Here is a 17,424-nt window from a genome sequence, read left to right on the forward strand (position 1 = left end):
GTTTGTGTGGTACACGGATAATGTTATTTATCGACACACAAAAGTAAATAACACGAAAGCGCTGGGCGAGAACACACTTACTTAGATTAGATTAGATAGAACTTTATGGATCCCTTTGGAAGGGTTCCCTCAGGGAAATTAAAAAGATACAGTCTGCAGCCTGGTAAAAAGCAGCCAAAGTAGAGTCCAAAGTAGCGTGTTTAAAGTCCCCAGAAATGATCATAAATGCCTCAGGGTGCTGTGTCTGCAGCCTTGCTGTGACAGAATGAATCCCCTCACATGCAGCGGCTGCGTCTGCCCTCGGAGGGACGTAAACACAGATGGTGATGCTAGCAGCTCCAAGTTCGGGCAACAGAAGACTGTCTTTACGGAGAAATGTCTCGGGTTACACCAGCGGTTGTTCACATAAATGATGAGTCCCCCACCTTTGCCTTTCCCGCATGCTTTAGTGTCTCTGTCGGCTCTCACAGCAGTGAATCCCCGCAGGTCCACGTTAGCATCCGGTACAAGGTGTGTTAGCCATGTCGCCGTAAAAATAAATAAGCTGCTCTCCCGGTAAACCCGCTGGTTGTTCAGTGCGGATAGCTCGTCGACCTTATTCGGCAGCGAGTTCACATTCCCCATGATAATGGAGGGAAGGGATGGTTTGCAGCGCCGCCGGTTGTCCGCTAGCCTAGCCTTTAGCTCAGCCCCGGCTTTGCAGCCCCCAGGTTTCCTCCTCAGCTCGGCCGGGATGGGGTGTCGTATCCTGGCTCGTCCCATTGTTTTCAGGGCCAGCAGCTCCTCTCTCGAATAAGCGAGAAAACTGGCTCCTGGTTGCATGTTAAAGTTAAAAATATCCATGGGATATGAAGAAAAACACACTATGTCTTCATAAGAAGAGCAGAAAAGTAAAAAGGTGGAAAAAGAAGAGGTTTAAGGAGCTAAAAACTACAGAGCTACTGGAGAGACAGCCGTCTCACACAGCGCCCAAGGGTCACGTTTTCTTTACATTTTACTTCACATGTATCAAGGGATATGCGTGTCAGGGCTTGAGATCTTGGGACCTGTCAAACACATTAAATGTATATACAACCCTGCTTAGCCGATTCCATGTGTGTAGCTTATGAAATCTTTCTCCTACAGTAGCCAGTACTCTTCTAAATGAAGAAATATATAAATACATAACAGTAATCAGAAAAAATATGATTTATGTAACAATAGATAGATGAGCATTGATACATGAATCCATGGGTTTAGAACCTGAAGGTGACAATTCCATATTTCAATGCAAAATCGCTAGCTGCGATTGGTCTACACAGGCTGTGCACTGAAACCGTGCAAGCTCTCTCAGCCTGCTGGCGGTTCCGCAGGTGACGTCATGAATCTGGCTCCAGACTCCCTTGGGATTTTTCTAGACGCGTTTTATTTTATTTTTTTCTGCTGTAGACAGATGGCCTTATGCAAAATTACCCTTCTGGACGAGTGTGTAAAGGGACATACTTTCATATAAAAAAAAAACGAAATTGGTCCAGGATATGCACTTTAAACTATGATAAACCATGATAGATTTAATTTGGGGGGAAAAAAAAAGCTTACCTTTTCTACAAAGCTGCTGGCAGCTAGTAGCTGACCCATAAAGGACACAGACAGGAACTTAAAATGCCGGAGCTCTTTTCCACTATGGGCCTCTACATTAAAAACTAGCTCTAAAGTGGTTTCCTCGGTTTTTTGACTCTGTGCTCCTCTTGTCCGTCTCCTCTCTGGGACTGAAGAAATTTAACATAAATGCAAAATAAATACTTTTGTCCATAAAAAAGTAGTACACTTTTTTTCTAATGATCACTGCATAATGATCTGCAAAATCATACATGTTATCCAGCATACTTTAAAGGAGATCCGCAGAACCATGGCCTCACTTTTTGTTGATAAATGCCTTGAGACCTCAAGAATGACATAGGAAGTTTTAAGTGTTAACAATAAATCTAATATAGTCATTTTTATGATTAAAATGATTCATATAGGTAGCAGTCTGAGTGAATGACCTTGACATCTGTGACGTCACAGCAGGAAGTCTATCGGTCTCATTGCTCTTTCCGCTATACTAAAACACAGAACTAACTACAACTTCGATTCTCCATTTTGAGCTAATTTACCAGCATGCCACGTGGATATGTTGCTGACAGGTGCAGCAACATGACAGAAGGTGGATTTATTGCATTCATGGCCCAAGAATGTTCAAACTGCAAAGATTTGGACACATTTTGCAAGAAATTCACAGGCACATTTTACTGATGACTCGTATGAAACCTCTGATCTGTTGAGGAGCGTTGGCTGTAAGCCCGCACTGAAAGAGGGTGCAGTACCAACAATTAAAGGAAAAGAAAACTACAAGAAAAGGAAAGCAAGTTCAGTTGCACCAGTTCTTGCACCAGTTCTCCCGGAGTGTGAGCCAAGCAGTAATGTCAGAGTACTCAGTAGGGAGAAAATGGAGAATGAGTGGACCAGTTGTCAGATGTCTCCGCTGGATATGCTTCCCCCCGCTGGATATGCTTGCCTCAGCAGCAATATCTCACCCTTATGTGGAAGAAGTGAATGAACAAAGAACTGAACGAAAAACTGAAAGTCAGATGGTTTCAAAACAATCAGCCACAAGATCGGCCTTCAAGAAGCGAGAACACAGACGGGCAAGATGCGACTCTCATTTGGTTACATAACACTTGTTGTTTACCTGCATTTAGATTAATACATGTAACTTGTATTGCATATTTAAGTATAAGATCATTGCGTATTTAGGTAAAAGATTATTTAATTTCCTTCAGAATGTGATTGTCTCAGTTCATCTGATTGTGGGTGGTAGAAAAGGGCAACTGGACTTGCTTGAAGATTCTTGAAAACGTTTCACCTCTCGTCCAAAAGGCTTCCTCAGTTCTGTCTGACTAATAGGGAGTATCAGATATTTATCCTCTCCTGGCTCAGAATCAGAATCTGATTCTGAGCCAGGAGAGGATAAATATCTGATACTCCCTATTAGTCAGACAGAACTGAGGAAGCCTTTTGGACGAGAGGTGAAACGTTTTCAAGAATCTTCAAGCAAGTCCAGTTGCCCTTTTCTACCACCCACAGTTTACTATGACCTGGATGATTGAGAATCTTCACAGACAAGTTCATCTGATTATTTAAATCAGCCTTTTACGTTTCATCAATGAAAATGCATGCATGTACATGTATGTTGCACAAGTTGTAACACATATCCTGTTTTAATGAGAGTCACATAAGACTGTCGGTTCAATTCCATCCAATTCTGTAGATGGCTTTGTTCTCTGGCTTTATTTCGTAAGGTGGGGGCCTCCATGGCCGATGTGTTGCTATCGGATTCACTTTCCGATGGTTCGAACTGATACGGTTCTACATGTAGAGTAGTAGCATGTACACACACTCCAATTTCAAGACTATCACAGTCAGATATGCTACTATCTGAGGAATCCGAAGAATCTCCAATAAATCCGAACAAAGAGGCCATTGCAACCACTCTCACCTGCCGAGTCTGCCTTTGGTCTATAGCTGTCAAAGGCCTCGGCCTTAAAACTGGTTAGCACTGTGATGTCATGCACTCAGGGCTGGGTAGCTCAGCGGGGCAGCTCGAATGCCAACTTTGCGGTCGATTTTAACTCTCAAAAATATATTTTTTTATTCCCCATTTATGCAGCATACAAGAGTCAAGGATGGAGATACTCAGAAATGTATTTAAAAATAAAGGTTCTGTGTATCTCCTTTAAGCATGCGCTTTCTAAAAGGTCTAGACAAAAGGGTGCATTGGGTGCACCTACCATCCTGTTTTTCCTTTGGCAGGGCCAAGAGGAACTGTAGAATTTTAATAAGAGAGGTGAGCTGCTCATGAACTTCAAACTCACAACACAGCAAGACCCAGAACTCTTGATCCCGCTCCAGTGCTGCTTCCTGAAACGCAGTAAAACCTTCAACAAGACTTCTACAATAAATACTGATAATAAATAATGACAAGTCTCCGAAAGTCATGAGTGAGCTCAAGGACAAGCAGAAGTGAGCATGTGTACAGTTTTGTTCACTGTACTTCATTTATTATATGTTCGAGTTTGTACCCTTACAGATCCCAGAGACGTGCAGAGCCCTGGGAAAAGCCCCTACATTTAACTCATGGTCTGGTGACTAAGCATGCCATGCAATCACACTTTTCCCTTCAATGAGAGCCAACACTAGATGACTAATGATTCTCTGTAGAATATTCATGGTTTATAAGCCCACAGAATGAAAGCAGCTGCAGCGTGGCAGCACATGGACACTGACAGTAAGAGATAACCAGCTGATGGTAGACAAAACACAAGCTCTCGCGCTTTCATCTGGTACTCAGTAACAGTTACACCAATGTACAAAATAAAGCTCTCTTATTCTCATAACAATAATATGGAGTATAACTGAGCAATTGCAATTTGCAAATAACATTGAAGAGGCTTACCTTCTCAGCTCCTGTGCTGCTGATAGCAGTGCTGGTGGCATGCTGTTTGAACAGGAGCAGCATTAGGACCCAAAGGAACTGGGCAGGCCCCAGTGTGCCCAGCAGCTCTCTGAGGATGGGTGTACGCCTGTGTTCAGGGACGTGTGGGAGAGCATCAACAAAAACGTGCAAGATGCGCGTCACCACGGCTTGCATTTGTCCCTCTGGATGAGTACTCCCCCTGTCGTGAGCCTTATGGACAAAAGAGAAGCCACAGGCCAACGTGTGGCAACATGGGGAAAGACGATCAGTATCCGTTTCAAATCAGCGTGCCATAAAAGCGCAAGCCGATAAACAGTGAAATCATTACAAAGCGAGAAAGCTATGCATACCAGTAAATAATGGGTGAGGTAAGATCAACTGTGGGCTACTGCTCACTTATGTATCCCCCCCCCCCACACTTGTATCAGAATGCAAGCAATCGAAGGAATAGGATACTTATTATGAATGTTGACTTCAACAAATAATTAACTCTGAAACAAGTAAGTAAAGAGCAGTGTTCTTCCCAGGGATTTCAAATAGCATCCTGGTAAACTGTCATTCTGAAACAACATTTTGCTTTTTGTAATAGCGTCAAAATCCAAGTTGGTAAACAGGAAGTTGATGTGCGACAGACCTTAAAACGGTATACATGATATAGAATCCCAAGCTTGAAGCTCGGTACCAAAAATATCAAGCAGTTGTGATTTGTAGTTGTTGAGAAAAAAGTGTTACGAAAATTTTGTAAATCCATGCTATGTTTTGTAAATACATTCAGTCAGTAAACAGGAAGTTGATGTACGGCAGACTTGAAAACGGTATACACAGTATAGAACCCCAAGCAGCTGTGATTTGTGGTTGCTGAGAAAAAGAGTGTTTTGGACTGACGGAAACACGGACAGAGGTAAACCAGTATACCCCCTCCTTCTGAGAAGGGGTATAAATAATAATACAGTCGTTTTAATAAAACCCTAAAAGAATGCTGCAACCTACTGAAAAGAAAATGACTATAAACTGCTCCCCACTACTCAAGGGTTCCCAGGTATTCATTACATCATGAATGAGTAGAACGTTATTTAAATGTTTTCTATGGCACATAGTAGCAAAGCTACAATGGTTTAAACATACATGAATGAGAGCAGGGATGATCATCTGCACAGTCCTGCTGATGATCTGGAAGCTGTAGGCGTCGTCAAGGCGCATAATGTTAGCCCCCATAAAGGTGAAGATTGGCATGATGTTGTGCAGAACTTTCTCCTGAACGGCAAACAACAAAAATAAGTCAGTCTTTGTAAACCTTGCAGCCACAAGCATATTTATGTAAACGTGTGCATATTACTCACTGGGAAGATTCCAGCTACGGTACCCAGCAGCAGGAGCGCTTGGTGGTGCGTTTGAGGTGTGTTAGATGTCCTCACACACTGAACCACTAGCTCCACACTAAATTTATCTTCATCCAAGATGTCTGCAAATTTTTTTTTAATTTTATTTTAAGCCACCAGAACAAACACGTGTTTCAATGAAAATAAATATAGCTTTACAATTTAATTACATAAATCCCAGATGCACCGTGACATACAGGTGCTGGTCATATAATTAGAATGTCATGAAAAAGTTGATTTATTTCAGTAATTCCATTCAAAAAGTGAAACTTGTATATTATATTCATTCATTCATTCCACACAGACTGATATATTTCAAGTGTTTATTTATTTTAATTTTGATGATTATAACTGACAACTAATGAAAATCCCAAATTCAGTATCTCAGAAAATTGTGAAAAGGTTCAATATTGAAGACACCTGGTGCCACACTCTAATCAGCTAATTAACTCAAAACACCTGCAAAGGCCTTTAAATGGTCTCTCAGTCTAGTTCTGTAGGCGACACAATCATGGGGAAGACTGCTGACTTGACAGTTGTCCAAAAGACAACCATTGACACCTTGCACAAGGAGGGCAAGACACAAAAGGTCATTGCTAAAGAGGCTGGCTGTTCACAGAGCTCTGTGTCCAAGCACATGAATAGAGAGGCGAAGGGAAGGAAAAGATGTGGTAGAAAAAAAAAGTGTACAAGCAATAGGGATAACCGCACCCTGGAGAGGATTGTGAAACAAAATCCATTCAAAAATGTGGGGGAGATTCACAAAGAGTGGACTGCAGCTGGAGTCAGTGCTTCAAGAACCACCAAGCACAGACGTATGCAAGACATGGGTTTCAGCTGTCGCATTCCTTGTGTCAAGCCACTCTTGAACAAGAGACAGCGTCAGAAGCGTCTCGCCTGGGCTAAAGACAAAAAGGACTGGACTGCTGCTGAGTGGTCCAAAGTTATGTTCTCTGATGAAAGTAAATCTTGCATTTCCTTTGGAAATCAAGGTCCCAGAGTCTGGAGGAAGAGAGGAGAGGCACAGAATCCACGTTGCTTGAGGTCCAGTGTAAAGTTTCCACAGTCAGTGATGGTTTGGGGTGCCATGTCATCTGCTGGTCTTGGTCCACTGTGTTTTCTGAGGTCCAAGGTCAACGCAGCCGTCTACCAGAAAGTTTTAGAGCACTTCATGCTTCCTGCTGCTGACCAACTTTATGGAGATGCAGATTTCATTTTCCAACAGGACTTGGCACCTGCACACAGTGCCAAAGCTACCAGTACCTGGTTTAAGGACCAAGGTATCCCTGTTCTTAATTGGCCAGCAAACTCGCCTGACCTTAACCCCATAGAAAATCTGTGGGGTATTGTGAAGAGGAAGATGCGATACGCCAGACCTAACAATGCAGAAGAGCTGAAGGCCACCATCAGAGCAACCTGGGCTCTCATAACACCTGAGCAGTGCCACAGACTGATCGACTCCATGCCACGCCGCATTGCTGCAGTAATTCAGGCAAAAGGAGCCCCAACTAAGTATTGAGTGCTGTACATGCTCATACTTTTCAGTTGGCCTACATTTCTAAAAATCCTTTTTTTGTATTGGTCTCAAGTAATATTCTAATTTTCTGAGATACTGAATTTGGGATTTTCATTAGTTGTCAGTTATAATCATCAAAATTAAAAGAAATAAACACTTGAAATATATCAGTCTGTGTGTAATGAATGAATATAATATACAAGTTTCACTTTTTGAATGGAATTACTGAAATAAATCAACTTTTTCATGATATTCTAATTATATGACCAGCACCTGTATATGATCTCTGGGAACTTGTCTAAACGGGTTCTTAAAACAGCATTTGACATGGATGTGGGCCAGTGAATACATACCCTTGCTGATAGGTCCACCCTGTGGAGAGAGTTTCTGGCAGACATTGAGGAGAACACTGAGGAGAAGCTGTTTGGTGTACTCCATATTCTCTTGCTCTGCTGATGCCTCCAAACATCTGCAATGCCGTAAACAGCAAGCAAAGGAACATGTGCATTCAACTGAAATCTTTTCCACAAAACACACATTACATTTTGAGAAAGACTTCCATTAAAAAGAATGCCACAATTATGCTGGCGGAAAAGATTTTTTCCTATTCATTGTCCTTATCAAACTAGGTTTTGTTTTTGTTTTAAATAGAGAATACCTAAACAACTCCATGACATTACAAGCTGTCAAAACATTCAAATCTATGTATAAAATATGGCTGTACCTGGAGAGAAGGCTGAAAAGAGCTGGCACCAACATCTGAGGTCTCTTTAGCTTCTTCTTGTGCTGTAGGAGCTCCAAAATAAAGGTGACCCTTGGCCAGGACACTGCTCCACCATCTGATGGGGCATCCTGTGCTTTCCTTTTGGTGGGAAAACAGATGTTACTGTGCTTGACTAACTCTCTAATGTCATCCTGGCCAGCCAAGTTAGGTTTGGATGAGTTCAAGTCACTTACTTGGGCTGCACCTTGCTCCGACGAGTTTGCTGCACACTCCCTGACATTTTTGGCTTGTTCATAGGGATCAGTTCATTAGCCACTAACTCTGCATCCACAGCAATCTATAAACGACATGCCATCTATAAGACAAACCTACAAACTCCATAGAACTGGAAAAATAAAACTTTTTTTCCCCCTATTTCTTATTAAGTGTCTGCAAGAAACTGTGCCCCTACTCCTTTGAAGACACTATTGATGGTCTGGGAGCAAGCTGGGTTTTTATTGTCCACCAGCAGGTCGAACAGAACTCCCAGTATCCTCTGCTGAATGTTCTCATCTCCCAGGGCCACAAAGAAGGGCTTAGTAATCTGAATTCAGAAGAAGCACAACTCATTTAGGATTAACGTTAGGTACTAGTGATTAGTTTATAAGCATGAAAACCCATACAGCTAAACAGTCCGTATCAAGTTGTTTGAAAGAAAGCATCCCACAAAATGTAGATCCTAAATTTCCTGGAAACATTATTGGAACTGTTAGTAGAATCATGTGTTGTGGTCAAATGGGAATGAAATCAAACATTTCGGCATTCAAGGGAAAGCACCTGATAACTACTGTAAAATCTAGCAATGGCTCTTTGATGATATGCAGCTGTTTAGTAGCTAATACAACACTGATGCTTCTCATGAATTTCTCTCTGTGTACTAGGATAGTTTATCACAATCTAGTTGCCTCTGCCGTCAGATTAAAGGATATGGGACATGAAACGTAAAAGCACGCTATATCAGTTTCTTTCCATTAAAAATATGAATTAATTGCATCAACAAATACAAAATCATCTATTAAATTCAGCAAAATCGTTATATTCGTGATGATTATATGGCATTTCTGCTCGACTTCCGATATGCATTTTTTGCAACCGGAAGAGCCACTGTCACGTGATCATACGTCACAAAAACTTTCGGGCACAGCACAAGCGGGTAGATGAATGGAGAAGTGGATGACAAGAAAATTGTTTTTATAGTCTTTAAAGTACATTGGACATCATACATTGAACATCATGGTGTATTGTGTTGCTTATGGTTGCAATAATTCCAATGGGAAATGCCCTGGAGTAAGTTTTTTTGCATTCCCCAAGGACCCGAAGCTGAGGAAAGTGTGGGCTCACCTGTGCATGCGCAGTAGGCTTCGTGCATGCGCAGTAGGCTTCGCGCATGCGCAGTAGGCTTGGTAGGACAACTTTACAGAACACCTGTTGAAAAAAACTTTGCACCTACTGTTTCCCACAAACTGTATTTGGACCATTTCACTGAGGATTCTTTCAACATTAATACTCAGGTACTGAGCGATATTAATTCATGAAACAGGAAGCATAAGGATGAGAAAAAAAAAAAAACAGTTCAAATCGGGAAGCTGCGCACACCTGCGCCAGGCTGCACAAATGCGCGCAGCTTCCCGACCCAAACCGCCTCTCTCTCATCCTTACACTTCATGCCTCATGCTCCATGAACCAACATCGCTATTTTTTTTTAAAAATCGGATCTGCGCGATTCAGCCGTGAAAAAGGCGGCATCCGCCGAAAGGCGCGCTGTTTGCATCCCTGCACGGAGGCCAGGGCAGGAATATTTTTGTTGATATGAGTGATCCGGTGCGATTTCGCGACCCCCCCTGTTGAAGACCTCTGCGCTAAGCGACTGAAAGCCGAGGTAAGGATTAGTATTATAATTTTGGGTGTATCAGTTATTGATTATCATAATTCTGACTCGTTTCGCCATTTTGAATGTTTTCATCTCGGACTCTGGAAGCATTGTATCTCAATAAATCTCAAAAAATATCAGCAAAAAAAAAAAACTAGCTTGCAACGGACTTTAGCTAGATCTATGATGAACTTTCAATGTATGATACAAAAATAATACTTCTTTCAACAGATCATTAGCCTTTGAGCAGAATTGTTTTTAACTTACCAGGAAGTGTTATCGAGCCGACCGCTTTCAGTTTCATGAGGGCTGAATGAACTCTCACTCTCAGAATCATCTGACCCGTCAGAGTAAAGACAAGATCCATGTTCATGTGAATTTCCAGCTATCGGTTCGAATTGATAGGGTCTAACTTCACATCTCTGTGAAACATCGGGAATATCACTGTCGATGGTGTCCATTTCGGTAACCTGTTTACATTAGATTCCCAAGCGCTGGCTCCTTGGAAAGTTTTTGTGACATCACGGGTCACGTGACCACCTAGCTCATTAACGAATCCTTGTTTTACGCTGATGTATAGAAAAACTTGAATAATGTGATGATTTTCACATTTTTGACGCCCTGCAGTGACTTAGATGGCATTTCTTATGTCCTTTATACATAATTATGCCCAGGTAAAAATCCATGTCCCATATCCTTTAATACTTGGCCATATCACTTTCAACAAATGACTCAAACATGCATCTAAATAAACACTAAAATTGACATAAAATCAGTGGTGTTTTTTATTAAACACCATACCACAAACATATTAGAAATGTTACAGTAAGTGTTTTCTCACTACAAACTCAAGACCTCCATGATGCTTTGATTACATGCAAAGCAAATAATAAACCATTCAGTAGGGTTACACCAAAGTTTCACAGAATAGTGACCAAGCTCTATGGGAGAGTTGAGCCACTCTAAAAGTCTTCTCCAGCATCCCAAATGGGGTTAAGGTTAACTTTGTGGTGGCCAGTTCATACGTATGTGAAAATGAGTCCTCATATGCTTCCTGAACCACGCTTTCATTATTTGAGCCTGAGAAATCCTGACATTTTCATCCTGGAACATGCCTTTGCCATGAGGGAAGATAAAATCCATTGACGTGATAACCTGGTCATTCAGTACACTCGTTGTCAGCGGACTTCATTTTATTGCCACATAACATTGCTGAGCCTTGACCTGACCAGCTGAAGCAACCACAGAGGTTACCCTGACATGCCCATCACTCTGGAATAGAGTAGATCTGGACTCATCAGACCACATGGGTGTCTGATTACACATTACGTATTGGCTTCCATTACTCCAGAGTCCAGTCTTTATACTCCCTATAAAATTGAACCCTTTTCTTTTTCTGATTAGTCTCAATAACAAGTGGTTTTCTTATGGCTACACAGCGGTTAGTCCTAATCCTGTGAGTTCTCATCACACTGTGTGTGTGGAAATGCTCTTACTTTTACGATTAAACATAGCCATGAGTTCTACTATCAATTTTTTACGATTCGACTTCAAGCGTTAAAGTGATCTCTGATCATGCTCAGTCAAGACTTGTTTTTCCCAACCACATCTCTTTGAAGTGGATGGTTCACCACTATTCTTCCAGGTTTAATAATGCATTGGACAATTCTTAACCCAATTCCAGTAAATGCAGTAATCATCTTAGCTGTTTTCATTACTTGACCACAGGATATGTTTTCCAACATGGTTGTTTAAGAAATGAGGAGCTACTCACTGCATCAGTTAGGGTTAAAAGAATTGTTGCCAGCTGAAACACAATCACTGCAGTAATTATCCAATCAATGGCTCTTATGTCTCATCTCATCTCATTATCTCTAGCTGCTTTAACCTGTTCTACAGGGTCGCAGGCAAGCTGGAGCCTATCCCAGCTGACTACGGGCGAAAGGCGGGGTACACCCTGGACAAGTCGCCAGGTCATCACAGGGCTGACACATAGACACAGACAACCATTCACACTTACATTCACACCTACGGTCAATTTAGAGCCACCAATTAGCCTAACCTGCATGTCTTTGGACTGTGGGGGAAACCGGAGCACCCGGAGGAAACCCACGCGGACACGGGGAGAACATGCAAACTCCGCACAGAAAGGCCCTCGCCGGCCACGGGGCTCGAACCCGGACCTTCTTGCTGTGAGGCGACAGTGCTAACCACTACACCACCATGCCGCCCTGACTCTTATGTACTGGCTTATTTAAATTCAAATGGCAACTTTGCTTTTGGCCAGGCAGCTCCACTGCAAATATTTTAATTGCTAACCACTTTCTGACAAATTAATAATCCACTTACATGAGCAGTTGATACTGACTAGCAGCTATGCACAGACAAAACAGCTGTACTCTAATGCTGACTTGTAGCGGTCCTTATTATAGGCTCCTTACATTCTTGCTGATAACTTACTTTAACAGTTGAGTCTTCGAGCTTGACAACATTGTATTAAGAACATAGACAGAGTAACTTAGAGTTAACAAGCGTGCACCAGTTTTGGATAAATTTGTACAGATATGTTCATAACCATTCTTAAACTCAGGACTGATTATTGGTTTAAAAAAAGAAAAAAAAAGAAAAGGGGGTTTAAAACGGGTCCCCCAGTGTACTTCGGCAGCCATGAATATACACTACCTGTATGTGTGTAGGTGTATGTGTGGGAAACACTTTGATAAATTAGCATTTTATTGAGTTGGGTACACATCAGTTTTATTTAGATTTAGGTTTTTTTTTTTTCACTGAATTTTTGATAGTTTCACCAAAGTCACGCTTGCCTTGACCAATAATGTCTGTTGTTAGCCATTCAATAATCCTCATGCACTAGAAATAACCAATAAAGACAGAAAGATTACCCAAGTGAAATAATGATGCAAAGCTTAATTAAATGACAAATTGACACAAACACATTAGTAAAATGACAGATCATAAAGATAGAGAAGAGGAGGAGAGGACTATGGACAAACTATTGAGCATCATGGATGATGCCAGTCACCCTCTGCACACCATCATCAGCAACCAGAGGAGCCTGTTCAGTGACAGAATGCTCCTTCCCAAGTGCAGGACGAACAGACTTAAAAACTCCTTTGTCCCTCACGCCATCAGACTGTACAACTCCTCTCTGGGGGGGAGGAGGGGTAACAGGACGACAGAGGACGGGAAGGAGCAGTAGCCTAGCCTGACAAAAAGCAATACTGGACAACATGCAATATAAATGTGCAATACCTCTCCTGCTGGACTTTTTTTTCCTCCCCATATCTTATTCTTTTTTATAGTTGTATATGTAAATACTTAATTTAATTTATCTAGAAGTTTTCTCTATTTTCTATTCTCTGTTTATCCTGTAATGATGCTGCTGGGATTTTAATTTCCCTGAGGGAACCCTCCCAAAGGGATCAATGAAGTTCTATCTAATCTAATGAATTTCATTCCTACTTTATTACCTCAACCGCAACAGTGTCAGCGGGGCAAGGTATTGTACAGTAATCAGTGCGGTTTGTTTGTGTATCTGTCTGTCTTAACAATCTAGCGTCTAGATGGTTGCACCGATTGACTTCGAATTTTCAGGGTAGGTGGGCAATGGTCCATAGATTACCTGATTAAATTTTAAGGGTGATTGGGTCAAGGTCACCAGTAAGGTCAAAATCGTTTTTTTGCGATAACTTTCAAAATAACATTTTCCATTATAACTCAAAAACGGTTGCTGATAGACAGATGTTTACTATTATGAGCACATAAGTGATTCTGGGTGAGGTTTGTTTTGCCTGGCAACACTTGCTCACTTTCATTTTGACCAGCTCGATTCTTCTTTCTACCCTTCATGCATTTTTAAGAAATTTACATTTTTTTCTATTGCTCATACTCTCATACAGTGTTTGTTTTATGTGATCAAAGGCATCCAGTTACATCTCTTGACTAATTTGCTGCAGGATTTAAATAAAAAAAAAAAACACCTCGAAATGCTGGAGGGATATGACTGCCTACCTGCTCCATGGCAATGATCTGGAAACTGTCCATGTGCGAGTAGGGTTTAGAGGAGGTGCCCATTGCAGTGATAAAGAGCTCCAGACTCCTAGCATCTCGAGCAAGTAGTGGGGCAGAGGCCTCATTGTATTTGCCCAGCAGCAACTGCAGGAACAGAGCCTCATCTGGCAGAAAAACTGGAGTGTCTGGAGCACACTGCTCCAGCAGACGCTCCATGGCTGGCAGAAGGATGGCCAAAACCAACTGAAGAGAGACCAAGAGAAACAGACAAACAAGTAAAAAGACAAAAAATAATATACATTAGTACATCTACAGCAATTCCACTGGCCTTTTGCTGTTATGACCTTGTAAGCAACAGGCACAGAACAACAAGATGTAATCACTAGTGAGGGGGATTCACCCACAGTCAGGGGTGGCATGTTTTTATTTGCCAGTATAAACGATACGGAGATCACTTGGTCATTTTCACAGCTCAAAAAACAAAGTGAGCATTAACTCCTGATTTTTGGTTAGATCTAACTAGAGTCTGGTAGATAAGTGTGTTCTTGTATGATAGACCAGCGTAAAGGTGTGCTTTGACAAGGGGGTAATTCCAAAACCGCAGGATTAGTTTTTTCAATTTATGTCTAAAGCTAACCACTAACATTTTGGAAAACGTACTAGTAACAGAACTTTAGACAGAAGAGATAATACAGCTTAATACACACACACACACACACACACACACACACACACACACACACACACACACACACACACACAAATTGCTTATACCTCTCCATTGACATCTTGCAGTGCTCGCAGCAATACTTTGGCCATGTAGCTGGGGCAGTTGGGATTCCTCACACACTGTAGAAGCTGTTCTATTGCCAAGAGCAGTTTGTTTCTGCCCTTCCCTGTCACAGAAACAGCTTCCTCATACAGCCTAGACAGTGCCTGAAGCCAGAAAAGGACACAAACAGTAAGTATAAACACAATGTAGGCAGTCCTTCTGTCCATCAGCTTCATCAAATACACGTTATTAAAGATTACAAAACTGCAAACATCCAATCCAGCAGCTGCTCTATGAAATCCCAGGATGATTCTTTAGAAGTCTTTAGTCATAGGCATAAATGGCATTAATATTATCCACTGATTTATGTACAGTCTCTTAGCAACAAGCAGTGCATGACCTGCGTGATGTAGGCTGGATCAGCGATGAGCTCTTCGGCTGATAGAAGCAGCTTCTCTAATAGAGGGTGGTATGGAGAGGAGGTGACTCCTGTAAGAGGTTGCAACACTGCCACTGCTGCCCTTCTCACCTCCCTCACCCCACAACTGAGACATCCCAAGAGAGACGGCACCACTACAAGCAGCAAAAGATAAGCACTCACATTCAGAATGAACAGTTAATAAGTGCTTTCTGTAAGAAAAATGGTGTTCTGCAAGTAGGTTTCTGTACCTGGTGATGAGGGTGAGACCAGAATGTTGAGCTTTTTCACAGGGAGGGCAGTAAGCAACACTTTACCCACATACAGGGCCTGGGTCTGCAACAATGCTGTCACATGGAACTCTAACTGGTCACTTAGGTTATTGCTGTAGCCCCACAGCAGAGACAGAAACTTAAACAGATGCTCTGGCTCACTTAGATGAACCTAGAATCCACATTGAAAACAGAAGACCAAATATATTCAGTTAACCATACAATAAATGACGCAATTATATTGGTAGATGTACAATGTCTGTTACGTTGGCAGTTAGATTCCCCCACCCTTTCTTTCTGAATGTGTTGTGGCTCGGTTTAGTATATTTTAAATGTACACAGCACGTTTAGTATGTTTTAATGCACATGGCATATCATGGAAGGAGAAATGAGCCATTTTCTTTCTATCTTTCTTCACCGATTATGTTAGGGAGTTAGGTTAGCTTCTTTCGCTTTGTTGCCTTTACTTTTCTTAACAGGCAAGTTAAGGTCTAGAGCACTTTTGGGCCATTACCCTGAACACTGCTACAAAAAATGAAACTATTGGCTAAGATTTCTGCTTCTGCTTGAGTAGCATGTTTTGGGGCTGCTGCTTATGGAACACGGAGGTTGTTAGGTTGTAGTTTACAATGATGGGTCATAAAGCCTTATGAGCATTTAGGCTAAGTGTTACTTTGTTCAGAATGCTCCATTTGTTAAAACTCTTATGTAAGCAGTAAATGCAGACAGGCAATGCTGTTACAGTACCTGTAATAAAGGTTCCAAGAGGGTTCTAAAACTAGAGACCAGGGGCCCCTGACTTGCCCCAGAAACCACCAGGTCAAACAGATGGCACAGCAACTGCAGGTAGCAGCAGGTATTCATGTCTAGCTTCTCTGGATTCCACCAGAGCTCAGCTGAAGCACAAAGAATAAGATCCTCAAACTCAAAGGACAAACACTAGGTCAACATATTAAAAGGTAATGTGAATTTAAAAAAAAAGGGGGGGGGGGCAGGATTTCTCTATCAATCAATCAATCAATCAATCTAAATAAAATAAATAAAAACACTCAACTCTACCTTTAAATGTGGATTCAGGACATTTGAGGCTGTTAATGAAGTGCTGGAGGAGAGTGAGGAGCAGCAAGCTATATTCCCTTTCTGTATTTTGTCCAGTGTGCAGTTTGAATAGGAAACCTGCAAGCGCCTCGTACACTGGCAGAGATGCTTTGTCCTGGACCTCGGATACCTGCAACAATGCAAAACATTGTATATGGAACCTGTGAAACATTACAAAATGAGAAGGAAAGCTCACAGTGCCATGAGGTATTTCTGACTATTAAATTATGCCCAATGCTAGTCACAGTAGTACTGATGCATGAAAAGGTCCAATTAAAAAAAAAAAATAATAATAAAAAAAGGTCTTGAAAGAAAACTGAACTTCAATTTCAGTTTTTGATTAAAAAAAAAATGTGAAAAAAGTAAACACTTTGTTTCTGCTTTGTTGTTATTTGCCATTGTGTGTAGACTGATGTCCAGAAAAGTTAATTTAATCCATTTTAAATTAAACACATCACAAAATAATCATGTAAAAACTGAAGGAGGCTGAACACTTTCCAAAGCCACCATAGTTCAAATGATTTTTAAAACATAGTTTAGGTCCAAAATCATGTGTGTAGCAGGAACCTGGCAGTCAGATGCCAATTTTAAAAAAAGGTTTTGACCAAACCTTTTCTGGCCAATTTCACACTTCTACTTGAAGAAAGCAAAAAAACCAAATAAATAAAATTCCACAAAACTACAGTACCAGTCAGAAGTTTGGATACACCTAATTCAATGTTTTTTTCTTTATTTATTAAAAGATACTATGATTTCATAATTAATTATTATTTACTCATCTCATATCATCTCTAGACGCTTTATCCTTCTAC

General features: G+C 41.3%; 1 protein-coding gene across 1 annotated transcript in view; it reads right to left on the reverse strand.

Annotated features, from left to right (window-relative positions):
* Positions 1-17,424, reverse strand: part of heatr1 (HEAT repeat containing 1) — a 78,743-nt gene that overhangs the window by 24,390 nt on the left and 36,929 nt on the right. Inside the window, exons 18-32 of the mRNA XM_060939483.1 lie at positions 16,574-16,742; positions 16,262-16,410; positions 15,494-15,686; positions 15,225-15,397; positions 14,827-14,988; positions 14,053-14,295; positions 8,566-8,697; positions 8,348-8,451; positions 8,115-8,252; positions 7,744-7,859; positions 5,836-5,957; positions 5,621-5,749; positions 4,475-4,705; positions 3,810-3,939; positions 1,579-1,748 (exon numbers count right to left, since the gene is read on the reverse strand). Of these exons, the coding sequence (XP_060795466.1) occupies positions 1,579-1,748; positions 3,810-3,939; positions 4,475-4,705; positions 5,621-5,749; positions 5,836-5,957; positions 7,744-7,859; positions 8,115-8,252; positions 8,348-8,451; positions 8,566-8,697; positions 14,053-14,295; positions 14,827-14,988; positions 15,225-15,397; positions 15,494-15,686; positions 16,262-16,410; positions 16,574-16,742 (2,361 nt within the window). The remainder of the gene's footprint in view (positions 1-1,578; positions 1,749-3,809; positions 3,940-4,474; positions 4,706-5,620; positions 5,750-5,835; positions 5,958-7,743; positions 7,860-8,114; positions 8,253-8,347; positions 8,452-8,565; positions 8,698-14,052; positions 14,296-14,826; positions 14,989-15,224; positions 15,398-15,493; positions 15,687-16,261; positions 16,411-16,573; positions 16,743-17,424) is intronic.

This window comes from Neoarius graeffei, chromosome 14 (assembly GCF_027579695.1).
Source record: "Neoarius graeffei isolate fNeoGra1 chromosome 14, fNeoGra1.pri, whole genome shotgun sequence".
In the NCBI taxonomy this organism is placed as follows: domain Eukaryota; kingdom Metazoa; phylum Chordata; class Actinopteri; order Siluriformes; family Ariidae; genus Neoarius; species Neoarius graeffei.